This window comes from Macaca mulatta, chromosome X, assembly GCF_049350105.2.
Source record: "Macaca mulatta isolate MMU2019108-1 chromosome X, T2T-MMU8v2.0, whole genome shotgun sequence".
NCBI classification, from domain to species: domain Eukaryota; kingdom Metazoa; phylum Chordata; class Mammalia; order Primates; family Cercopithecidae; genus Macaca; species Macaca mulatta.
Window position 1 is genome coordinate 19,236,078 of NC_133426.1, and position 27,189 is coordinate 19,263,266.

General features: G+C 44.2%; 2 protein-coding genes across 18 annotated transcripts in view; both read right to left on the reverse strand.

The window, feature by feature from the left end:
* MAP3K15 (mitogen-activated protein kinase kinase kinase 15) overlaps nucleotides 1-11,003 on the reverse strand; it is a 149,654-nt gene extending 138,651 nt beyond the window's left edge. Inside the window, exon 1 of the mRNA XM_015127037.3 lies at nucleotides 10,396-11,003. Within this exon, the coding sequence (XP_014982523.2) occupies nucleotides 10,396-10,756 (361 nt within the window). The 5' untranslated portion in view covers nucleotides 10,757-11,003. The remainder of the gene's footprint in view (nucleotides 1-10,395) is intronic.
* Nucleotides 11,004-25,791: 14,788 nt separating this feature from the next.
* Nucleotides 25,792-27,189, reverse strand: part of SH3KBP1 (SH3 domain containing kinase binding protein 1) — a 361,405-nt gene continuing 360,007 nt past the window's right edge. For all 17 annotated transcript variants that reach the window (XM_077989618.1, XM_015127045.3, XM_015127044.3 and 14 more), the window contains one exon: nucleotides 25,792-26,848. In XM_077989618.1, the coding sequence (XP_077845744.1) occupies nucleotides 26,807-26,848 (42 nt within the window). In that variant the 3' untranslated portion in view covers nucleotides 25,792-26,806. The remainder of the gene's footprint in view (nucleotides 26,849-27,189) is intronic.

A 27,189-nucleotide genomic window follows, 5' to 3' on the forward strand; every position in this document is an offset into this window, starting at 1 on the left:
TGGGCAACAGAGCGAGACCACCTCTCAAAAAACAAAACAAACAAACAAACAAAAAAACAGAAACAAAAATAGGTATAGGGTTCCTACAGCACCAAACCATTTCTTTTTTGAAAGATTTCATGTAAAAAATAATAACAAAAATAAAACATTTGAAAAAGTTACCTAGCCTCCAAAACTGATGAAACCATAAAGGAAGATAAAATGTCTCCACCCACCCCCACTCCCTCCACCACCCAAAGCCAGTATTAACCTGATGGCTGATGGTCTAAGCATCTCACTTCTATTTTCTTAGCCCACAGCAGCATAGTGAGGGGCCCCATGATTGGCACGTACTATGAACAGTAATGATCCCTGACATGAGATGACCCACTGCCTGACTTTCTCTTGGTAACGCATGCCCTAGGAGACAATTTTCTAGCAGTTGGACTAGATTTTCAAAACCGAAGTTGCACTCTCTTATCACTATAACAAACGATGCCAAAATCTCAGTAACTGGACCAAATAAAAGCTTCTGTCTTGCATATGCAAAATCCAAAGTAGATATTCCTCCTCTGCCAGCTGTCCTCCAAAGAGTAACTCAGGGAGTCAGGTGCCTTCCATCAAGTGCCACCACCATCATCTACATGGGGCCTCCAAGGTCCCCATGGGGACCATGGAAAGGGATGAAGAGATATGGGAAGGCCTAGTGGATTCACCAAAAACTTGACCCAAAAGTGGCAGACATCACTCTCACCTTTATGGTAGTAGGGATGAGTCTACGTAGACTCAAAGGACACTGGGAGATGTAGTCCTTGGTTCTCAACAATAACTATGAGCATATATCTTTTCTTTTTCTTTTTTTTAAGATGGAGTCTCGCTCTTGTCACCCAGGCTTGAGAACAGTGGCATGATTTTGGCTCACTGCAATCTCTGCCTCCTGGGTTCAAGCAATTCTCCTGCCTCAGTCTCCCAGGTAGCTGGGATTACAGGTGTGCACCACCACGCCAGGCTAATTTTTGGGGTTGTTTTGTTTTTAATTTTGAGACGGAGTTTCACTCTTGTTGCCCAGGCTGGAGTGCAACGGCACAATCTCGGCTCACGGCAACTTCCGCCACCCGAGTTCAAGCGATTCTCCTGCCTCAGCCTCCCGAGTAGCTGGGATTACAGGTGCCTGCCACAACACCCAGCTAATTTTTTGTATTTTTAGTAGAGACGGGTTTTCACCATGTTGGCCAGGCTGGTCTGCAACTCCTGACCTCAGGTGATCCACCCGCCTCAGCCTCCCAAAGTGCTGGGGTTACAGGCATGAGCCACTGCGTCTGGCCTGATTTTTGTATTATTAGTAGAGATGGGGTTTTGCTATGTTGACCAGGCTGGCCTCGAACTCCTGACCTCAGGTGATCCACCCACCTCAGCCTCCCGAAGAGCTGGGGTTAGAGGCATGAGCCACCACACCTGGCAACAGCACAAATCTTTAGCGGCCACCCCTCTATCTCCACCACACTTTATACCCCACAATGACTCTTGTACAAGCCAGCCAGAAAAGGAGTTATCATCAGACTAGAGCAAAACCAAATAATGAATCTGGAGACTGAAGCCCTAGTCTTAGTTTTTATTTATTTATTTATTTATTTATTTATTTATTTATTTATTTTGAGATGGAGTCTTGCTCTATCACCCAGGCTGGAGTGCAGTAGCGCAATCTTGGCTCACTGCAACCTCCACCTCACGGGTTCAAGCGATTGTCCTGCCTCAGTCTCCCAAGTAGCTGGGATTACAGCTGTGTGCCACCATGACCAGCTAATTTTTTGTATTTTTAGTAGAGACAGGTTTCACTATGTTGGCCAGGCTGGTCTCTAACTCCTGACCTCAAATGATCCGCCCGCCTTGGCCTCCCAAAGCGCTGGGACTACAGGCGTGAGCCACCACGCCCAGCCTAGTCTTAATTTTTCTATCAATGTTCAGGAAATATGAAAACATTCTAGTGTGGGTTGCAATAGTTCACAACTTTTAAGATCACTGTGCACACAACAGAAGGAAAAAACAAAAATCAGAAGCAGGACCCCTGGGTCAGGAAAGTAACATTTAAAGGAGGTTCAGAGAAGAATGAAGTTAAGCAAAGCCAGACACAACAGGTATGGGAAGATCACTTGTGCCTCAAAAGCTGTTCTTGTCATTTAAGCAGTTAATAGCTAACTCAAGAAGGCTGCTAATTAGCATCTAGGTAGAGGCTCTCACTTACACTGGTCATTAACTAACCACCTAACTGGTAAAAAGCATTGTATTCTACCAGTCCCAATGTCATTTTAAGACTTCCTACTACAATAAGTGTGTTCAATTACAGCATCCTGGGAGAATAGCTTCTACCCGTCAAAATGTTTGGGAAAGTATGAGACAAAGTCACACAGGTCTTCTTTGCTTCCTGCAACTTGCCTCGAGTCTTTAAGATGTTCACAAACACTGAGAACCTCTAGGAGGGAGACACAGGATGCAGTTGAAAAAAGTCTACGAAAATTAACCAGGCACGGTGGCGCATGCCTATAAGTCCCAGCTACTCGGGAGGCTGAGGTGGGAGGATCACTTGAGCCCAGGAAGGCCGAGGCTGCAGTGAGCCGTGATCACGCCACTGCACTCCAGCCTGGGTGACAGAATGACACCTTGTCTCAAAAAACAAACAAACAAACGAAAACAAAAAAACTAACAAACTCAACCCTAATGTAAACTAGATTTCAAGTGAGTATGATGTGTCAACATATGTGTAAGTTCATCAATTGCCACAAGTGCCATAGTCTGATGGAAGATGTTCATGATAGGGGAGTTTGTGGGAGAGGGTAGGAGGGTTGATGGGAACACTCTGTACTTTTCCTCTCAAGTTTGCTGTGAACCTACAACTGCTCTAAAAAAGAGTATTTTTAAAAAAGTTCTGGAGATGCATATTGGTTTCTAGGGTTTTGTTGGAGACGGGGTCTCGCTGTTGTCGGCTCGGGCTGGAGTGCAATGGCACCATCTCAGCTCACTGCAACCTCTGCCTTCCAGATTCCAGTAATTCTCCTGGCTCAGTCTCCCAAGTAGCTGTATTTTTAGTAGAGACAGGGTTTCACCATGTTGGCCAGGCTGGTCTCAAACTCCCGACCTCAGGTGATCCACCCACCTCGGCCTCCCAAAGTGCTGGGATCACAGGCGTGAGCCGCCGCGTCCGGCCAATGTATTGGTTTTCGTTTTTTGAAATGGCGTCCTGCTCTGTTGTGCAGCCTGGAGTGCAGTGGTGCGATCTTGGCTCACTGCAACCTCTGCCTCCTGGGCTCAAGCAATTCTCCTGCCTCAGTCTCCTGAGTAGCTGGGACTACAGGTGCACGCCACCATGCCCGGCTAATTTATATATATATATATATATATTTTTTTTTTTTTTTTTTTTTTTTTTTTTTTTGAGACGGAGTCTCACTCTGCCGCCCAGGCTGGAGCGCAGTGGCCGGATCTCAGCTCACTGCAAGCTCCGCCTCCCGGGTTCACGCCATTCTCCTGCCTCAGCCTCCCGAGTAGCTGGGACTACAGGCGCCCGCCACCGCGCCCGGCTAGTTTTTTGTATTTTTTAGTAGAGACGGGGTTTCACCGTGTTAGCCAGGATGGTCTCGATCTCCTGGCCTCGTGATCCGCCCGTCTCGGCCTCCCAAAGTGCTGGGATTACAGGCTTGAGCCACCGCGCCCAGCCAATTTTTATATTTTTAGTAGAAACGGGGTTTCACCATGTTGGCCAGGTTGGTCTTGAACTCTTCAGCTCAGGCGATTCGCCCACCTCAGCCTCCGGAAGTGCTGGGATTACAGGCTTGAGCCACCATGCCCGGCCTGGAGATGGATATTGTTGATGGTCGTGTAACAGTGTGAATATATGTAATCCCACTGAAATGAACACTTAAAATGGTCAAAATAGTAAATTTTGTTATACATATTTTGTCACAATTTTAAAAACCACAAGGACCGGGGGTGGTGGCTCACACCTGTAATCCTAGTGCTTTGGGAGGCTGAGATGGGAGGATCACTTGAGCCCAAGAGTTCAAGTCCATAAGATCTCATAGAGTGAGATTTCATCTCTACAAAAAATAAACAAAATGTACCAGGGGTGGTGGCTCACTCCTGTAATCCCAGCATTTTGGGAGGCTGAGGTAGGAGGATCACTTGAGCCCGGGAGGTTGAGGCTGCAGTGTGCCAAGATCGTGCCACTGCACTCTAGTCTGGGCAACAGAGTAAGACCCTGTCTCAAAAAAAAATCTACATATATATACGTACAAAAATTTAAAAATAAATATTTTAAAATAATTTAGAAAACACAAATGGGACATGCCCTGCCCCTCTCAGCCCTTGGTACTTTCCTTTTCCAACAGCACCCACTTGTTCTTGCTTATGTCCAAGGCCTGCCTGCCACTTTCCTGCAGCTCATCCAATCCACTATACGTGCTAGTGACACAGCCACAAGATTTAGACCCACACAGGACCCCACGAAACAGGACAAGGAGATGGAAAACCACAGTCAAACCTGACTTTGACTTGCTGTGAGAACAGTAGACAGGAAGTACTTAAATTTCCCGTAGATGATGGCCCTAAAACATACTTGGGCCGAAGCAGACCTGATAGATATCTACAGAACTCTCCACTCCAAATCAACAGAATATACATTCTTCTCAGCGTCACAGAGCACTTATTCTAAAATCGACCACATAACTGGAAGTAACACACTCCTCAGCAAATGCAAAAGAAGGGAAATCATAACAAACAGCCTCTCAGACTCAGTGCAATTAAATTAGAACTCAGGATTAAGAAACTCACTCAAAACCACACAATTACGTGGAAACTGAACAACCTGCTCCTGAATGACTAATGGGTAAACAACGAAATTAAGGCAGAAATAATGAAGTTCTTTGAAACCAGTGAGAACAAAGACACAATGTACAAGAATCTCTGGGACAAAGCTAAAGCAGTGTTTAGAGGGAAATTTATAGCACTAAATGCCCACAAGAGAAAGCAGGAAAGATCTAAAATCGACACCCTAACATCACAATTAAAAGAACTAGAGAAGCAAGAGCAAACACACGCAAAAGCTAGCAGAAGACAAGAAACAGAACTAAGATGGGAGCAAAACTGAAGGAAATAGAGACGTGAAAAAACCTTCAAAAAAAAAATCAATGAATCCAGGGGCTGTTTTTTTGAAAAGATTAACAAAATAGACTACTAGCAAGACTAATAAAGAGAGAAGAATCAAATAGACACAATAAAAAATGATAAAGGGGCAATCACCACTGATCCCATAGAAATAAAAACTACCATCAAAGAACACAATAAACACCTCTACACAAAAAAGCTAGAAAATCTAGAAGAAATGGATAAATTCCTGGACTCCCTCCCAAGACTAAACCAGGAAGAAGTCGAATCCCTGAAAAGACCAGTAACAAGTTCTGAAATTGAGGCAGTAATAGCCTACCAACTAAAAAAAGCCCAGGACCAAACGGATTCACAGCTGAATTCTACCAGAGGTACAAAGAGGAGCTGGTACCATTCCTTCTGAAACTATTCCAAACCATAGAAAAAGAGGGACTCCTCCTAACTCATTTTATGAGGCCAGCATTATCCTGATTCCAAAACCTGAGATACAATAAAAAAAGAAAATTTCAGGTCAATATCCCTGATGAACATCGATGTGAAAATCCTCAATAAAATACTGGCAAACCGAATCTAGCAGCTCATCAAAAAGCTTATTCACCACCATCAATCGGCTTCATCCCTGGATGCAAGGCTGGTTCAACATACGCAAATCAACAAACACAATCGATCACATAAACAGAACCAATGACAAAAAACATGATTATCTCAATAGATGCAGAAAAGGCCTTCAATAAAATTCAACACCCCTTCATGCTAAAAACTCTCAATAAACTAGGTATTGATGGAACATATCTCAAAATAGTAAGAGTTATTTAAAATAAACCCATAGCCAATATCATACTGAATGGGCAAAAGCTGGAAGCATTCCCTTTGAAAACTTGCACAAGACAGGGATGCCCTCTCTCACCACTCCTATTCAACATAGTGTTGGAAGTTACAGCCAGAGCAATCAGGCAAGATAAAGAAATAAAGGGTATTCAAATAAGAAAAGAGAAAGTCAAATTGCCTGTTTGCAGACAACATGATTGTATATTTAGAAAACCCCATGGTCTCAGCCCAAAAACTCCTTAAGCTGATAAGCAACTTCAGCAAAGTCTCAGGATACAAAATCAAAGTGCAAAAATCACAAGCATTCCTATACACCAATAATAGACAAACACAGAGCCAAATCATGAGTGAACTCCCATTCACAATTGCCACTAAGAGAATAAAATACCTAGCAATATAGACCAATGGAACAGAACAGAGGCCTCAGAAATAACGCCACACATCTACAACCATCTCATCTTTGACAAACCTGACAAAAACAAGCAATGGGGAAAGGATTCCTTATTTAATAATTGGTGTTAGGAAAACTGGTTAGCCGTATGCAGAAAACTGAAACTGGACCCCTTTCTTGCACCTTATACAAAAATAAACTCAAGATGGATTAAAGACTTAAATGTTAGACCTAAAACCATAAAAACCCTAGAAGAAAACCTAGGCAATATCAGTCAGGACACAGGCATGGGCAAAGACTTTATGACTAAAACACCAAAAGCAATGGCAACAAAAGCTAAAATTGACAAATGGGATCTAATTAAACTAAAGAGCTTCTGCGCAGCAGAATAAACTATCCTCAGAGTGAACAGGCAGCCTACAGAATGTGAGAAAAAATTTTGTAATTTATCAATCTGACAAAGGGCTAATATCCAGAATCTACAAAGAACTTAAAGAAATTTACAAGAAAAAAACAAACAACCCCATCAAAAAGTGGGCAAAGGATATGAACAGACACTTCTCAAAACAAGACATTTATGTGGCCAACAAACATATGAAAAAAAAGCCCCATCAACACTGGTCATTAGAGAAATGCAAATCAAAACCACAATGAGACACCATCTCACACCAGTGAGAATGGCGATCATTTAAAAGTCAGGAAACAACAGGTGCTGGAGAGGATGTGGAGAAATAGTAACACTTTTACACTGTTGGTGGGAGGGTGAATTAGTTCAACCATTGTGGAAGACTGTGTGACGATTCCTCAAGGATCTAGAACCAGAAATACCATTTGACCCAGCAATCCCATTACTGGGTATATACCCAAAGGATTGTAAATCATTCTACTATAAAGACACATGCACATGTATGTTTATTGCAGCACTATTTACAATAGCAAAGACTTGGAACCACCCAAATTCCCATCAATGCTAGACTGGATAAAGAAAATGTGGCACATATACACCACAGAATACTATGCAGCCATAAAAAAGAATGAGTTCATGTCCTTTGCAGGGACATGAAGCTGGAAAACCATCATCCTCAGCAAACACAGGAACAGAAAACTAAACTCTGCATGTTCTCACTCATAAGTGGGAGTTGAATAATGACAACACATGGACACAGGGAGGGGAACATCACACACACACCCCGCAGCCTGTGGGGGGCGGGGGAAGGGGAGGGAGAGCATCAGGACAAATACTTAATGCATGCAGGGCTTAAAACCTAGATGACAGGTTGATGGGTGCAGCAAACCACCATGGCACATGTATACCTATGTAACAAACCTGCACGTTCAGCACATGTATCCCAGGACTTAAAAAACAAACAAACAAACAAACAACAAAAAAAAACTTGGGCCGTTCAACAGCTCCCCTACCCCACAAGGTTTTTTCCAGAACAGCATTGTTGAATAGGACTTTCCGAGATGAGGAACGGGTTCTATAACTTCACTGTCCTACCTGGGAGTTATTGTGCCTACAGAGCACGCATTTATTTATTTAGAGACAGGCTCTCAATCTGTCACCCAGGCTGGAGTGCAGAGGCATAAACACAGGTCACCGCAGCATCAACCTGGGCTTAAGTGATCCTCCTGCCTCCGTCTCCCGGGTAGCTGGGACCACAGGCACATGGGTGCCACCACGTCCCGCTAATTTTTACTTTTTTTTTTTTTTGCTCAGGTTGGTCTCGAACTCCTGTACTCAAGCAATCTTCCCGCCTTGGCCTTCTAAAGTGCTGGGATTACAGGCGTGAGCCACTGCACCTGGCCTATCGAGCACCTTAAATGCCACTAGTGCAACCAAGGAACTTACCATTTTTACCGTATTCTAACCAGTTTAACTGTCAAGAGCCACCTGGGGCTAGTGGCTACCAAACTGGACAGAGTGGTTTTAGAATTTTGGCGGAAATGCCAAAAAGCTGAGTGATAGAGGAGGAATCCAGGAGACCGTGAAGGTCATGTTTAGCCCAGGAACCCACTTCTACTGTGTATGTACTTTTTCAAACCTCTGAAAGTAATTCTAATGCACTGAGAAATGATTTACTCAAGACCAGGACAAGGTTAACCAAAGGGAACTCATGGTACAGCCCAACGTTCTAGGCCATCCAGGCCGGAGTGAGCCAAGGTGACGCGTCTGTTGTGTGGTTCCAGAATTGAAAGCATGAGATTTGACGTCTGCATCTTCACAGTCGACCTGTTTGTTAGAAGAGGCCCCATACACACACACACACTCCGCCCCAGAAAAAGCAAAAGCCACTGCACACGAATCTTTCAGAGGTGGCACCAGCAGGAAGGAGAGTGTTGTGCCTCATGGCAAAAGGAACATTTAACCGTTCAGAGAAGAGTCTGTTCGAACTCCAATTTTGGAGCAGAATGAATAGAAGTTGAGAAGATGGAGTGGTTCTAGGTGAAGTGGGCTCCCGAATGACTTTTCTAAAAAGATGTTAAGAGCATACTCAGTGTGGTCAGAAATGTCAGGAGAGTGCTTTCAATGGGTCCAGCTGCCACTTGTTTAAACAAGCCTGGCACCCACCCCCCCCCCGCCCTCCCCGCCCCCTTCCAGTTGGGGAGAATTTGCTCTGCAGGAAACACAGATCCGTGCTGCCTGCAGCAGAGGCTGAATCCTAATAATCCTAGCTTACTATTACAGCAAAGCAACTTCCCATCCTAGCTCATCAGTTTTTAGGTTTAGGATAGGCACTGTTACTCCCTTTGACCAGTGGAGAAACTGAGGCACAAGGACTCCCAGGTAAACTGTCTCACATATAATGCTTCTGAACGTCACCCAGGTGCCAGAGGTTTGTCACCAAAGGCGCTGTAAGGGAAAAAACGTTAAGCAACAATTCATTCCACACCAAGAGAAACTCTTGCCAATCCAAAGTACGGTTCTTAAGGCTGGATTCTCACGGCACATTTATTATAGTGAGTTTAGAGACCCAGAGTCCCACTCCAGCAAAGGTGCCCTCGAACCCGTGAATGCTGTGCATTATGGGATAAAATATACATCACAGGGTGGTGGATCACACTCCACCGTCAGTGTTTTGGGGACGAGAACTGAAGTGTGCAAAAGAACACTGGGTATTTCTAAGTAGAGCAAACACACACACACACGCGACACCGATTTCCACTCCTGGCTGCAAAACGGAATCGCCTGAGAAGCATGACACTTCTGAGGCCTCGGGTGCTTATGTCATTGGTCTGGGGTCCCATCTGGACATCCAGAGTTTTAAAAGCTTCCCAGGTGATTCTAATATGTAGCCTACGTTGGGCCCCACGGCCGTAAGAGACCTGCCAGGAGTGAGAAAGCAAAAGTTGGATAACTCGGAGAAGGAGGGCTTGGTAGGGTTTGGGTTACAGGTTGTTTCTTGGGTTATCTGATGTTTAAGATGCCTGAAGAATCAGTCTAAATGCCCGGTGGCCTCTATTTTCTTATCTGTAAAAGGGCACAACGTTAACGACTCTACCCTCCCCCAAAGGCAGGACGGTCCTGTTGGAGGAATCAGGGGGTGAGAGGATAGGAAGGGGGCTAGTGGGAGGGGGACTGGGCAGAGGGGACTGGGCAGAGAGGACTGGGCAGAGGGGGAGAGGAGGAGGATTAGGGGGAGGAGAGGGGGACTAAGGGGAGGGGGGACTAGGGAGAGGGGGGACTAGGGAGGGGGGACTGGGGGGGGACTGGGGGGACTGCGGAGGGGGGAGTAGGGGGAGAGGGAACTAGGGGGAGAGGAGACTGGGGGAGAGACTAGGAGGAGAGGAGACTAGTGGGAGGAGGGACTGGGGGAAGGGCGGGGGGACTAGAGAGGAGGGAGACTAGGGGGAGGGGACGGAGAAGGAAGGGGAACGATGGGGAGAAGGGAGGGGAACGAGGGGGAGAAGGAAGAGGGGGAAATGGAGAAGGACGGGTGGACGGGGGACGAAGGGAAGGGGGACGAGGGGGCGGGCCGGGTGCCCTGGCTCGTGTGAGGGTAGGTAAAGTGGGACTGAGGTGGGGACGAAGCCGCTCTCACCTGCGTCGTAAAAGGCGTCGAGCACGGCCGTCTCCCCGAAGTCCAGCTCTCCGAAGGGCAGGGAGGTGAGGTGAGCGCCCTCGGCCTCGCAGGCCCGCAGCAGGCACTGCCGCGCCCCCGCCTCCGGGCAGCCTGCCGCGCCGCCCTTGGAGCTCTCACTGCGCACATATACTGCCCGCAGAGCTCGCCGCGGCCCGCCCCCGCTCTCGCCCTGGCCACTGCTGCCTGCCGCGCCCTCCGCCGCCCCGTCGGGCTCCGCCGGCCCGGCCGCGCCCTCCACCCCCGGCGGCGGCGGGCACTGAAGGGACTCGCTCGCCGCCCCGAGGGCCCCGGCCGGGGCATTCCCACCGCCACTCTCCATGTGCCCGCCTGCGCGCCCTTCCTCTGCGCGAGTGGCCCGCGACTGCGATCCGCTAGGAGGCACAAGTTACGGCAGCCGCGCAGGCGGTCCCGGCACCTGCTCCTGAAGCGCGGGACGCTAAGTGAATCGAGGGAACTGAGCGCACCGGGGGCCCCGCGGCGGGTCGAAGACTGCAGTGCCCCTAGGCTGCAGCCTGAAGCTCAGGCCTCGCGGCCCCCAGCGCCCTTTGAAGGCTGGAGAGAGAGAGGCGGGGGCTGGGGACGTCAGGGCGAGCGAGGGGCGGGGAGGGGGCCGGGGAGGGCGGCAGGGCAGGATTGGGGAGGGTGCCCCCTGCTGCCCCCTCCAGGCAGCGCCCGCCCGCAGCCGGGAGACGCCGAACACGGGAACAGGAATTGGGGGACTTTTTTTTTTTTTTTTTTCTGCCATCCCTCTAGCCTGATCACCATTAGGAGCTCCAATTTCTTTTTTCTCAAAACAACTTGAAGCATTCGAGCAGGGTAAAAACTCTTTCAAGGCATCGGTTGGATGGAAATGTTCTATTCCCAACTCAATACAGACGTATTAATAGTTTTCACCCGGCATTGGGATGAACGGATGCTTCATCCCGGGTTGCCAAGCGCACGGCCCTCCTTGAGCCCTGTCCCAGAGGCCGGCTCGTCCTGGCTTTCGCCGTGACCTTGACAAGGCATGGGGAGGCACCAGCAACAAACTTTGTCTGGAAGATAGACTCCGAGTACGCTGCCTGCCTGACCTTTGAAAATGCCGTGAACCCAAAGGGGCCCTCACTCGGCTCTTAAGCACTTCACGAATTTGGACACAAATATTAAAAAAATAGTGTTGCCACTGAGGGTAATACCATTATTCCTATTTTTCATCTTTTTTGAGACAAGGTCTGTCGCTATCGCCCAGGCTGGAGTGTAGTGGCGCGATCTCTGCTCTTGGCTCACTACAACCTCTGCTTACTGGGGCTCAGGCGATTCTCCCACCTCAGCCTTCAGAGTAGCTGGGATTGCAAGCAGGCACCTCACCATGTCCGCCTAATTTTTTTGTTTTTATTTTTTATTTATTTATTTATTTTTATTTTTAGTAGAGACGGGGTTTCACCACGTTGGCCAGGCTGGTGGTGAATTCCTGAGTTCAAGCGACGTGCCCGCCTCATCCTCTCGAAGTGCTGGGATTACAGGCGTGAGCCACCGCACCTAGGCCATTGTTTTGTAAAGGATAGAATGCACCGGACGCTGTCACAGACTTGGAGGTTTTTCTTTTTTCAATTGCAATATTATTTTAAACTTTATTTCTAATTGACAAAGAATAATTGTATATATTTAGGGAATACAATCTGTTGTTTTTCATTTAAGTTCAGGGGTATATATGTGCAGATTTGTTACATAGGTAAACTTGTGTCATGGGGGTTTGTTATATAGATTATTTCATCACCCAGGCATTAAGCCTAGTACCCATTAGTTATTTTTCCTGATACTCTCCCTCCTCCCACCCTCTACCCTCTGATAGGCCCCAGTGTGTGTTGTTCCCCTCCATGTGTCCATGTGTTCTCATCATTTAGCTCCCACTTACCAGTAAGAACATGCAGTATTTGGTTTTCTGTTTCTGCATTTGTTTGCTAAGAACAATGGCCTCCAGCTCCATCCATGTTCCTGCAAAGGACATGATCTCATTATTTTTTATGGCTGCATACTACTCCATGGTGTATATGTACTACATTTTCTTTATTCAATCTACCATTGATGAGCATTTAGATTGATTTCGTGTCTTGGCTATTGTCAATAATGCTGCAATGAACATACACATGTATGTGTCAACAGAGTGAACAAACCTACAGAATGGGAGAAAATGTTTGCAAACTATGCATCTGACAAAGGTCTAATATCCAGCATCTATAATAACTTAAATTTACAAGAAAAAAACAAACAGCCCCATTAAAAAGTGGGCAAAGGACATGAACACTCTTCAAAAGAAGACATACATGCAGCCAACAATCATATGAAAAAAAAGCCTCAACATCACTGATCATTAGAGAAATGCAAATCAAAACCACAACAAGATACCATCTCACGCCAGTCAGAATGGCTATTATTAAAAAGTCAAAAAATAACAGATGGTGGCGAGGCTATGGAGAAAAAGAAACATTTATACACTGTTAGTGGGAGTGGAAATTAGTTCAACCATTGTGGAAGACAGTGTGGCAATTCCTCAAAGACCTTATAACAGAAATAACAGTCCACCCAGCAATCCCATTACTGGGTTTATGCCCAAAGGTTTTCTCTTTTTTAATAACAGCTTTATTGAGCTATAATTCACATACCACACAATTCACCCATTTAGAGTGTACGATTCAATGAATGTTTTTAGTATATTCATAGAGTTGTGCAGCTATGGCCATAATCAGTTATATAAAATTTTCATCACCCCACTCCCCAGTGCAAAAAAAAAATCAGTACCCATTAGAAACCACTCTTGCTTCTTCCCAACATCCCCAGCTCTAGGTAACCATCAGTCTACCATCTCTGTAGATTTGCCTGTTCTGGACATTTCATACAAATGGAATCATGCAATGTGTGGACGTAGGTTTTTATTTATCTTGGGTATATACCTAGGAGCAGGATTTCTGGGTCACATGTTAACTCTACAGTTTTTTAAAAAAACTTTTTTATAGAGATGGGGTCTCACTATGTCATTGAAGCTGGTCTCGAACTCCTGGCTCCTACCTCAGCCTCCCAAAGCACTGGGATTACAAGTGTGAGCCACCACGCCAGGATTAACTTTATGTTTAAACTTCGGAGAAATTTCCACGGTTTTCCAAAGTGGCTGCACCATTTTCCATTCTCACCAACCAGCAGTGTTCCAATTTCCCCACATCTTCACCAACACTCCTTATTGTTTTTTTGATTATGACCATCCTAGCAGGTGTGAAATTGTACTTCATGATGGTTTTGATTTGTATTTCCCTGATGGCTAATGATATTGGGCATCTTGTTGTGTGCTAATGATTGGCCGTTTATATAACAACTTCTGAGTGATGTCTATTCTAATCCTTTGCCCATTTTTTAATTGGGTATTTGTCTTTTTATTATTGAGTTGTAAGAATCCTCTATATATTGTGGATAGAAGTTCCTTATCAGATACGTGATTTGCAAGTATCTTCTTCCATTCTGTGAGCTGTCTTTTCACTTTCTTGAGGGTGTCCTTGGCAGCACATCACAAGCCATTTTGACACGTGCAGGATAGGACTTATAAAGCATTTCAGCTTCTTTTCACGCTTCAGTACTAATACAATCCACCTCCCACCCCCAAAGAAAGCAGAAACTATCTGTATAAATCCATGAAGAAATCCTGCCCTCATTCCAGCCCTGGCAGAAATCACAAGCAGCTTCCATATGTATCCTTGTCTGTGGTCAATGAATGGAAACTGGGTTCTGAGGAAATCTGTGAGAACACACAGACCAGGCTGGGAAGCAGGAAAGTCCAGAAAAACTCTCCACACCTTTGTTCTAAGACATTTTTTGTATGATGCTATAAAAGGACACATGTGTTCTTTGTAACCTTGTAATGCATAATAATAGTAATTTTCCTAATATATCTGTTCATCTGGAATTATTCCAGGGACTGCCACAGCCTTCAGAAGGGCAAAGATGCCCACTTAAAATCCCTTGCCAGCATCTTGCTGTTGTCCCCATCACAATCTTCCCAAATTCCTCTCAGCTCTCACTGGGGCCCTGCTGATCGAGTGAGACCCACAGGAGCTGTGAATTCTGGCTTGAATAAGATCTTCCTCTAAATACAAACCCTGCTGAGTAAATGCTGAGAACGCAGCATTTACCCAGCTAAAGAGCACCTTCCCCGAAGTTAGGACACACAGCCCACCTTCTCATTGTGTGTAGCAATTTGCACACCTGAAGCATGCCCTGGCCCCTTCCCCCAATGCCCTTCCTACCTCCCCTAGCCCCACTGAGAAGAAAATTGCAAAATGCTGGATTGGTTTCTTCTGTTTAATTGAACAATTGTCTTGTTCTTACCTTTGCCTTGCCGCTTACTAAGTACATGTCCTGGAAACAACTTTGTCCTAATGTAGAGGTATCATGGAAAGTTCTTCCATATATTTATTTATTTATTTATTTTTGAGGCAGGGTCTTGCTTTGTCACCCAGGCAGGAGTGCAGTGGTGCGATCACAGCTCATTGCAGCCTCAACGTCCTGTGCTCAAACAATCCTCCCACCTCATTTTTTGATGTTTTTGTAGAGATGATGTCTCAGTATGTTGCACAGACTGGTCTCCAACTCCTGGGCTCAAGCAATCCTCCCGCCTTGGCTCTCAAAGTGTTGGGATTACAGACATGAGCCACCATGCCTGACCTCTTCCATATATTTAGAGGAAATCCCTTTGTGACTGCTACCCGCTATTTTTTTTTTTTCACACAGGGCCTTGCTCTGTTGCCCAGGCTGGAGTGCAGTGGTGTGATCATGGCTTACTGCAGCCTTGACCTTCTGGGCTCAAGCAATCCTCCTGCCTCAGTCTCCCAAGTACCTGGGACTACAGGTGTATGCCACCATACCTGGCTAATTGCTTTTGTAGAGATGGGGTCTTGCTATGTTGGCCAGGTTGGTCTCTAAGTCTTGGGCTCAAGCAGTCCTCCCACCTCCGCCTCCCATAGTGCTGGGATTACAGGTGTGAGCTACTGTACCTGGCCACACCCACTGACTCCAATTTAATTCTTCTTCCACATGGCAACTATCCAAGAATTCCCCTTAAGTCTTCTCTTTTGCAGGTGATACCCCATGTCCCAGGCCCTTCAGTCATTTCTCCATGGCATCATTTCCAGACTACTCTCCACCCTCATGGTCCTCTTCTAGGGGATTCCATATTTGTCTCTATTGTTGTTTTGTGTATGTAAAAGACTTTTAAAATTAAAATGTTTTCTTCTGAGATAATTGTAGATTCACATGCAATAAGAAATCAGAGACATCTAGTGTACCCTTGACCCAGTTTGCCCCAATGTTAACATCTTGTTGTACACTATCATAACCAAGACATTGACCTTGATACAATCAAAATACAAAATGGCAGGGTACAGTGGCTCACAGCTGTAATCCTAGCACTTTGGAAGGCTGAGATGGGCAGATCATCTGATCAAGACTCCATCTCAAACAAACAAACAAAAAGTTATGTCAATGGAATCATACAATATGTAACATTTTGAAATTCTTCTCTCATTCAGCCTCATTCCTTGGAATTCATCCAAGTTGTTGCATGTATCCATAGTCCATTCCATTTATTGCCGAGTACTATTCCATGGCATGGATATACCACAGTTTCTTTAACCATTCACCATTTGAAGGACATCTGGGTTGTTTCCAGTTTTTGCCTATTATAAATAAAGCTGCTATAAACTTTCATGTACTAGTTTTTGTTGTTGTTGTTTCTTTGAGATGGAGTCTCGCTCTGTCACCCAGGCTGGAGTGCAGTGGTGCGATCTCGGCTCACTGCAACCTCCACCTCCCAGGTTCAAGCAATTCTCCTGCCTCAGCCTCCCGAGTAGCTGGGACTACAGATGCGTGCCACCGCGCCTGGCTAATTTTTGTATTTTTGTACAGACGGAGTTTTACCATGTTGGCCAGGCTGGTCTCAAACTCCTGGTCTCAAGTGACCTGCCCGCCTCGGCCTCCCAAAGTGCTGGGATTACAGGCATGAGCCACCATGCCTGCACCCACTCTTTTTTTTTTTTTTTTTTTTTTGAGACAGAGTCTCACTCTGTCACCCAGGCTGGAGTGCAATCTCAGTTCACTTCAACCTCCACCTCCCAGGTTCAAGTGATTCTCGTGCCTCAGCCACTGTTTAGCTGGGACTACAGACACCCATCACCACACCCTGCTAATTTTTGTATTTTTAGTAGAGATGGGGTTTTGCCATGTTGCCCAGACTGGTCTTGAACTCCTGGCCTCAAGTCATCTGCCAGCCTCAGCCTCCTAAAGTGTTGAGATTGCAGGCTTGAGCCACCATGCCCAGCCATCTTGTGCCCATTTTCTAGTTGGATTTTTTTTTAAACTCTTTAGTTTTGTGTGTTCTTTGTATACTCTAGATCCTTTGGTGGATATGTGGTTTGCAAATATTTTCTCCCAGTCTGTAGCTTGTCTTCTCATCCTCTTAACAAGAACTGTCACAGACAGAGCAAAAGTTTTTAATCTTGATGAGGTCCAATTTATCAATTTTTTCCATTTATGGATTGTGCTTTTGGTTCCACATTTTAAAATTTTTTGTGTAGCACTAGGGCCTGAAGATTTTTGCCTATGTTTCATTCTAAAAAATTTTATAGTTTCACTTTTACATGTAAGTCCATGATCCATTTTGGGGTAATTTTTGTATAAGATGTGAGATTTAGGTTGAGGTTTACTTTTTTGCCTGTGGATGTTCAAGTGCTTCAGCACCATTTGATGGAAAGCTTGTCCTTCCTTCACTGAATTGCTCCTTTGTCAAAACTCAGTTGTGCATGTGTATGAGTCTCTTTCTGGGTTCTCTATTGCATTGACCTATCAGTCTGTCCCACCACCATTACCACACTGTCTTCATTAGTGAAGCTGTATAGTAGCTCTTAATACTGGGTAGAAGGATTCCTCCTTTACTTTTCTTTTCCAGGATTGTTTTAGCTATACTTGCATCTAGGTTCATGAGAAATATCGATCTGTAATTTTATTTTCATTTTTTTGGTACTGCCTCTGCCTTGTTTGGATATCAGGGTAATACTAGCCTCATAAAATAGCTTGGAAACTATTCTGTTATCTTCTATCTTCTGGAAGAGATTGTGTAAAATTGGTGTCACTTCTTCAAATGTTTGGTAGAATTCTCCAGTGAGGTCATTGAGACTTGGAGATTTCCTTTTCAGGGTGTTTTAGTTTTTTCTAATAGTTATATAACTATTCAGATTGTCTATTCTATCTTGGTTGAGTTTTGGCCTATGTTTTTCCATATACATTTCAGAATAGGCTTGCCTATGTCTACAAAAAACGTTTCTAGGATTTTGATAGGAATTATATTAAATCTAATAGATCAATTCAGAGAGAAGGAACATCTTTATTATGTTGAATCTTCCAAATTATGAGCATTGTATGACTCTCCATTTATTTAGATGTTATTTGATTTCTTTCATTAGAATTTTAATTTTCAGCATACAGATCCTGTACATGTTTTGTCAAATTTATACCCAAGAATTAAATTTTCTTTAGCATGATTGTAAATGGTATGATGCTTAATTTCAGGCTTCACATGTTCATTGTTAGTATGTGGAAATGCAACTTTTTGTATGAATTTGTATTACACAACCTTGCTGAGCTTACTTATTAGTTCAAGAGATTTTTGTTTCCTTGAAATTTTCTATGTAGACAATCATGTAATCTTCAAGGGAGAGTTTTTTTTCTCTCTCTCTTTTTTTTTTTTTTTTTTTTGTTGTTGTTGCCTTATTACTGTGGCTAGAACTTGCAGTACTATGTTGAAAAAGAGCAGTGAGAGTGGGCATCCTTGCCTAGTCCCTGATCTTAGGGGAAAAACATTCAGGTCTTTTACTCTAAGGATGATGTTAGCTGTAAGTTTTTTGTAGGTGTTGTTCCCTCTGTTCCTAATTCGCTGAGAGCTTTTATTGTGCATGGGTATTTCATTTTTTTGCAAATGCTTTTTATGTATCAATTGATATGACCATATGATTTTTCTTCTTTAGCCTGTTGATACGGTGGATTACACTGATTTTCAAATGTTGAGCCAACCTTGCATTCTTGGAATAAATCCCACTTAGTTGTGGTGTGTCCTTTTTTTTTACATATTGCTGAATGTGATATGCTAATATTTTATTGACAATATTTGCATCTAGGTTCATGAGAAATATCAATCTGTAGTTTTGTTTTCATTTTTTTTTTGGTATTGCCTTTGCCTTGTTTGTATATTGGGGTAATACTAGCCTCATAAAATAGCTTGGGAACTATTCTGTTGTCTTCCCTCTTCTGGAAGAGATTGGGTAAAATTGGTGTCACTTCTTCAAATGTTTGGTATAATTCTCCAGTGAGGTCATTGAGACTTCGAGATTTTTCGGAGTGTTTTAATTACAAATTCAATGTTTTCTAATGGTTGTATAACTATTCAGATTGTCTATTCTATCTTGGTGAAGTTTTGGTAGTTTGTGGTTTTCAAGGAATTGATCCATTTGTTCCAAGATGTTGATGTCATAAAGATGTCCAAGATGTCATAAAGTTGTTCTTGTTTACTATACTTTTAATGGCTCTAGGGTCTGTAGTGATATCTGTTTCATTCTTGATTTGGTGATTTGTGCCTTCTCTCTTTTTATCTTTTTCAGTTTTGCTATCTATCCAACTAAATGTAAATATTCAAGTCTACCGATGAGCCCATCAATGATAGCCTTCATTTCAGTTACTGTTTTTTATTTCTAGCCATTTGATTCTTATAGTTCCCATCTCTGCTGAAATTACCTATCTGATTTTGCATGATGTCTACTTAGGTTGTGAGAGACTTTAACATAGTAATCAGGCTGGTCATGGTGACTCACACCTGTAATCACAGCACTTTGGGAGGCTGAGGCAGGCAGATTGCTTGAGCTCAGGAGCTCGAGACCAGCCTGGGCAACATGGCAAAACCCCATCTCTACAAAAAATATAAAGAATTAGCTGGCTGTAGTGATGCATTCCTGTAGTCCCAGCTACTTGGGAGGCTGAGGCAGGCACATCACCTGAGGTCAGGAGTTTGAGACTAGCCTGGCCAACATGGTGAAACCCTGTCTCTACTAAAAATAAAAAAATAAAAATAAAAATAAAAAATTAGCCAGGCATGATGGCACATGCCTTTAGTCCCAGCTACTCGGGAGGCTGAGGCAGGAGAATTGCTTGAACCTAGGAGGCAGAGATTGCAGTGAGCTGAGATCAGGTAATTGCACTCCAGCCTGGGTGACAGAGCAAGACTTCGTCTAAAAATAAATAAAACACAATAAAATTATCTCTGATACTTTAATAGCAGTGCCATATCTAAGTCTGAATCTGATCACTTCTTTGCCTCTTCAGAATGCTTTTTCTTTCCTTTTGGCATGTCTTGTAATTTTTTGTTGAAAGTTGGACATTGTATATAGGGCAGTAGATACTAAGATAATAAACCTTTAGTGTGAGACTTTATATTGATCTGGCCAGGAGTTGGGCTGTGTTGAGATTTGCTTTCCTATGAACATTACAAACTTCAGATTCCTCTAGTGATCTTTTTTTGTCCCCCACCCCTCTTGGCTTTGGGACTTCCCTTTGTGCTGCTCCCCAAAGTCTGTCTCTTGTAGTCCTCCCTGCTGTTGTTATTCCCGGAGGCTTGTTAGCATGCTGGTAGGGGGATGGATTCTGTAATATTCTAAGCTTCAGTCTTTGGAGTACACAGTGGGCTTGTGCCTCGGGTGTAACCTTCACATGGTTTCTGTTTCTCCTCCAGGGATAGAGCTCTCTCCCATTCCCTTCTCCCAGCTGCAGTGGGTATCTATGAGTGTTTTCAGTCTATAGACTTGAAGCCCTTTTCTCTGAAGATTGAATTGTTTTTAGTTGAGATGAAGAGCTAGAGTTGAGTGCAGTTTCCTCCCCTAGCTGCAACGGTAATTCACCAGGGCCCTCGGACCATGTCTTTCCCCATGCAGAATAGCCTTTTGTTCCTTAAGGGAGAAGGATCTGAGTAGATTTCTCAGTAGTTCCTGAGCCAGTACCATGAGTTTTTTTTCTGGCCAGATGGGGTTTCACCATGTTGGCTGGTCTCAAACTCCTGACCTCAGGCAATCCTCCTGCCTCGGCCTCCCAAAATGCCGGGATTACAGGCGTGAGCCACCGTGCCTGGCCTGGCCTAAACATTTTTAGGACATGGAAGATTCATTGGTGGGACTTTCATCGACAGGCCCATCCTCAGCATGTGAAGTGTCCTCAATTACCCCGAAAGTTGTCACCCTCAGCTGTACTGTTTTGTCTTCCTCATCACTCCACCCAGATTCTCAGCACCACATGCATCCCTATTAAAGCAGATATCAGTTCTACCTTCAGGCCTAAAGCTTCCTCTGAGAATTCCTCTCTCAATTCATGTCCTTCTCCTCCTTCCAGATGTACTTCCTCCAAGAAAACTGCCGTGATTGATTGAGAACAAAGAGCATTTTCTGAGAGCTACCTTGGGACGACAGCAGGGAGTTGAGCAGGCATTTCATACAGGCGTCCGTTTACTCCCTATTCATCTATTTCCCTTTGGCATTCAAGGGCAGAGCTTCAGCCCCAGCCAAATTCTTGATTTTCTCAGATTGAGTCTAGGAAATATTCATGATGCTTGAAAAGAATCTGCTGTATGTCTCCTAAGACATCTCTGTTTTCTTCTTCTTCTTCTTCTTCCTTTTTTTTTTGTTTTTGTTTTGAGACAGGGTTTCACTCCAGTCACCCAGGCTTGGGTGCAGTGGCACACTCACAGCTCACTGCAACCTCCACCTCCCAGATTCAAGCAATTCTTGTGCCTCAGCCTCCCACATAGCTGGGATTAAAGGCGTGCACCACCACACCCAACTAATTTTTTGTATTTTAGTAGAGACAGAGTTTTACCATGTTGGCCAGGCTGGTCTCGAACTCCTGAGCTCAGGCAATCTGCCCACCTTGGCCTTCCAAAGTGTTGAGATTATAGGCATGAGTCACCTCGCCTGGCCAGACATCTCTGTTTTTCTCTGGGGGAAATAACCTTGGAAATGTTATTGATTTCTTCATATTTTTTCGTTTGGTTTCAGGATGGCTTTCATCAGCTGGGTTAGTTTAAAAATTGGTTTGTAAATCCCTTAAAACTTTGATTTTTATTTATTTTTTTGAGAGAGAGTGTCACTCTGTTACCAGGCTGGAGTGCAGTGGCGTGATCTTGGCTCGCTGCAACCTCCCCTTCCCAGGTTCAAGCGATTCTCCTGCCTCAGCCTCCCGAGTAGCTGGGACAACAGGCGTGCGCCACCACGCCCAGCTAATTTTTTTTTTTTTTTTTTGTATTTGTAGTAGAGACAGGATTTCACCATGTTGGCCAGGATGGTCTCCATCTCTTTGACCTCGTGATCCGCCCACCTCGGCCTTCCAAAGTGCTGGGATTACAGGCATGAGCCATTGCGCCCGGCACTTTTTTTTTTTTTTTGAGATGGAGTTTTGCTCTTGTTGCCCAGGCTGGAGTGCAATGGCATGATCTTGGCTCACTGCAACCTCCGCCTCCCGGGTTCAAGCGATTCTCCTGTCTCAGCCTCCTGAGTAGCTGGCATTACAGGCGACTGCTGCCACGTCCAGCTAATTTTTGGTATTTTTAGTAGAGATGGGGTTTCACCATGTTGGCCAGGCTGGTCTCGAACTCCTGGCCTCTGGTGATCTGCCCGCCTCGGCCTCCCAAAGTGCTGGAATTACAGGTGTGAGCCACCACGCCTGGCCTTTTTTTTTTTTTTTTTCTTTTTTAAATTAATAGAAGCTATAATGAAAATTTGCATTTCCAGGGCACCTTCCCATCAAAGAGCTCAAAGCTTGCTAACAAATCTTAGCTTTCTGGAGAACTGGTAATATTCTATGGGGTGGGTGGGAACAGGGAGCATTCAAGAGTAAAATGACATTGTTACATAATTATCTGCATAATTTAATTAAACTTGTTGCCACTTAAAGAGAACGGCTCCATGAAGCTGGTTTGCCAGGAATTCAGTTTATTTATTTTTGTTTCTTTTCTTTGTCCTCAGAAAATTCTAGCTACAACCTACTACATCACCTTGTTCTGTTGTTTGGTTGAAATAAGTTATCACCTATTGCTCCAACAAGAAAAAAGGAGAGCCCATTTTATTGGGAATTCCAAATTCACAAACACGATGAGCACGCTGTCATTTGTGGAAAGGGCCTGCCCCCACAGCGGCTTCAATTTGGGATCAATTCAAAAGACATGAAATAGGCCGGGCACGGTGGCTCACGCCTGTAATCCCAGCACTTTGGGAGGTCGAGGTGGGTGGATCACCTGAGGTCAGGAGTTTGAGACCAGCCTGGCCAACATGGTGAAACCCCATCTCTACTAAAAATACAAAAATTAGCTGGGCATGGTGGCGGGCGCCTGTAGCCCCAGCTACTTGAGAGGCTGAGGTGGGAGAATCACTTGAACCCGGGAGGCGGAGATTGCAGTGAGCTGAGATCGCACCACTGCGCTCCAGCCTGGGCGACAGAGTGAGACTCCACCTCAAAAAAAAAAAAAAAAGAAAAAGAAAAAAAAGGTGGTGGGGGGGGGCATAAAGTAAAACCATCACGTGGAAACCTGTACCAACTTCATGGATTCTTCTCAGTTGCATGGGCTGCCTCTGCTCCACATGTTGGGAACCAAGCCTTGGTGACCCTAGGAACAAGACTAGGAGTGACAGGAAAAGTTCATCCTCTTAAGAGACCTGATCCTTGCCTGTCCTTACACCACTGATATTTATTTCTGGCTTGGCCATTGTGCTCCTTCACTCATGCTAATTTTGGGCACAGCATCTTCTTCCCTGGGCTTAGGTCCTAAGTGCCAAGGCTTCCCTCTGTCGGATGCCACAATCAGTCATGCTGAATGCCGGTCACCCACGCATGCGTGCTTTGTTACAGTTCTCATTTGTACAAAACCAAAGAGGGAAGCTTTCATCAAGCCCCCTTGGTGCCAAAACATCTCGATATTAATTTGTGCTAAAATAACTAGAGGACTAAAACCTAATCTCATACCACAAAAAGGGGACCATGATGACCTCGCATTACAATACCAAGGCCTTTGTGGGACCTGGGAATTATTTTTATACACCGTGGCGACTTTGAGCAATAAATTACACATCCTGCAGTTTTCCCATCAAGGAACGGGTTATGAAAGAAAATCCTGCCACTAATAAGCAAAGACACGTGTGAGGACACATACAGGATGTCCTTATGGAAGAAAGCAAATCATGTACTTGAGCATGGCACCTAGAGGACTGTGTGTGAATAAAAGTGGCTTGGCTGGGTGCAGTGGCTCATGCCTGTAATCCCAGCACTTTGGGAGGCCGAGACGGGCAGATCACCTGAGTCAGGAGTTTGAGACCAGCCTGGCCAACAGGGCAAAACCCCGTCTCTCCTAAAAATACAAAAATTAGCTAGGCGCGGTGGCAGGCGCCTGTAATCCCAGCTACTGGGGAGGCTGAGGCAAGAGAATCACTTGAGCCCGGGAGGTGGAGGTTGCAGTGAGCAGAGATCACACCATCACACTCCAGCCTGGGTGACAGAGACCCCGTCTCAAAAAAGAAAAAAGGCCTTACACAGTTATTTGAATAATGATGACTTCAAAATTTTTACACTAAAAAAGAATTTATACCTAACTGGCATTTTCTGATTAGATATGAGTATAAAACTGAACAATTTAAAAAATAGAATTCACAGGCACAGATTTCACAGATTATTTCTGTTCACTTGGGAAGGATGGGGGGAGGCACTATATTCCATGTCTTCTAAGGATATTTCTACCAGAGAAATCAAATTGTATAAAGTGGAGAAAAATGGTATTCCAAAAAAAAAAAAAAATCATTCCTCTTGGACCATGACAACTTTGAACAAAACTATTCTCACAAAATTTCATTTTAATCATCTTCTTTACAAAGCACAATACTTAAGACTTTTCTAAATACAACTTTATAAAATGAAGCAAAAAAATAATCTCCATAGATGCCTGGTCGAGTCCATGCTGAATGCAAAATAATTTTTTTTTTCCAAAAGTGATACTTCCAAGCTTTTCAACATTCTCGATGGGTCCATTTTGTAAAGAGTAAAGATGGTGGCTGTTTGGGTAGCGGCTCGTCCAGTTCCTTGACGCAGAATCCTCTTGCTGGGTAGCCCGAGGGGCAGCAGTGACGCTGTACATACCAACTTCTCCTTCCCGAATCACTTCTCCCTCTCCTCATACAAAGGAAGCCAATGGCCTCTATGAGGGGGAAGACATCAGCTCTCTACATTCCATGTTGCCAGTGCCCCATGAGGGTGTTCCAACCGCTCAATTTAATCAACAATCCTACTCTGTATACACGTTATATAAAACTATATAATTAGGGATTTTCATAAGTAGATGAGAAATTTGAACATCGAAGAATCCAATCTGCATTCTTAGATCATTAGGTGGTGGGGAATCTCTGGAATCTTCAAGTTTAATGCAGAAATGCTTAAAACTGTCAAGGGGTACAGGGATATTTTACGCTGCTCTTGGGAACTTGGCACTCCTGACTCCAAGCACACTGAACCCAAGGCTGCTGAAAAGGCAATATATCCAGGGATGGGAATGGAGGGTGTGAGGTTTCCTTCCTTATACACTCCCTTCCCTTAACTGTGCCCCCACCCAGGAAGACCGAGGTGTTTGGGCTCAAGTAAATACTTGGAGGGAAATAACAGCCTCAGGTAGCAAGGATGAGCACATAGGCAAGAGGAAGGCAGGGGGAGGGAGGGAAGAAGAGAAAGGAAGAGACATTTATTTGTAATACTATCAATGACCAATAATGTGATTTTTTTGCATCACTTCTTCAGTATCATTAACTCTCATTCTTTGTGGCTGTGCAAATATATTAATGTTTAGTAGTTTCACTATTAAACTCAGGAAATAGACAAAGCAGCTTTCGAGAAACACATCCAATATCTTCAGGGGCCATTAAGGGACCACCCCCTCCACCCCTACCCCTGAACAGTCTCGCAATACAGTAGGCTCCTCATTTTCAGCTAAGGATGAGAAAACAGTTACATAGTCTAAGGCTGAACTGTTCATGTACTACAAAGATAAAGCGGACAGGCAAACATCAGTTTCCTTGGAAAATAAAAAGCAACTCCATAAATGCAAGAAAGTTCCAATGGCTACACTTCAACATGACCCTCCTCCCATTCTCTTGGATCTGAGGAAGGGGTTACAAGTGAGCAAGGCAAATGACATTATGTGAATACAGTTTAAACGATAACACACACGGGTTACCCAGTGCAGGAAATAATACAACTTTCCCCCCCTTGTTTTCATTTGCATTTTACTTTTATTTATTTTTGCTTTAATAATGCATATTCTGTTCACGCAAAAGGTGCAAAGGACAGAAAGCAGGGGTTTAACTTGGCTGATGAAAAATCAAGCAGGGATGACATTTCTAGTTTCATGAACAACCTAAGACTAGGAGAAATATAAAAGTCACAGCTGGTACCACAGAGCACGCCCAACTTCACAGCTGTCTCCTCTTAGGACCTTTGGCTAGGGTGAGAGAAGCTTTGAAGACAGTGGCCTCTAGTGGACTTGGATAAGTGGCAGATTTTTTTTTTAATTTTAATTTTTTAATTTTTTTGAATCATGGTAGCTGCATCACAAAAGCTCCAATCAAGAGGGTGGTAAAAAGAAGGCACAGATCATTGCAAATACCAGATTTTCTCTCTCTCTTTTTGTAAATATACCATCATATATAAGCTAAAATTTCTCTTAGGGTGGTGGGGTTTGCTGGCAGGGGAAGGGGCAGGTTGAACCTACAATTGCATATGTAATAGAATCCTAATGGGGGACAAAGAGCGAGGCAGCCCTCAGCCTGAAGCAAAAGAAAAGGACACTCGCTTCTGACTACGTGTAGCACAAACACTAGGGAAGTCTGTGACAAAACACGATTAAAAAATCATAAAATTATAAAGCTTGTAAACGAATAATCTGAAATTACATTTTATTAATGGAAAATATCATCAAAATAGTACCACTATGGACTAAACTGCCTGAGTTTTCATTTCGCATTGAGATCTCAGAGTAGAAAAGCCTTTAGCACAATTTTGCTCTGTGTAAGTCACAACGAGTGCCAGCCCCAGGACTAAACCCTGGGGAAGATTCTCCTCTTGGATGGAATTTGTGTTGTGCTATCAAGACTTTTGTGCTAATCTTTCAAACAGGGACATTTTGAGGCAAACCTTTAATCTTTTGGCACAAGATTATTTTGGCTGGGGCAGAAAATTTGAGTCTCGGACTCAGGATGAATAATGTGACATTTCATTGATCAAGTATTCATTTTGATTGTAGAGCTTTCTTTATGTCATTCACTTCCATCTAGAAAGAGAAAAATAAGAATGGAACAAAGTAATAATGAATCGGCTGGTTTTATAGAAGCTGGAAGATTATAAACCTGGTCGACTGAAAGAAAACTATCTACCTGACAATTTTAAAGGTGACATGACATCAGAATGGACAATCAATAGCAATGCCAGAAGTGACATCAACACAGAACAGGCACACAGACACAAGGCACTAGGAAATGGTGAACATTTTGACTCTCAGGCTGCCAGGCTGCAAAGTTTGTCAAAAGCAGCAGTAATTCCAGTTTCCTAGCCAGAGGGTAGAGCAGGCGGTCCTATCAGGCCGGGCCATCTGGCAGTGTTGGAAGGCAGCTG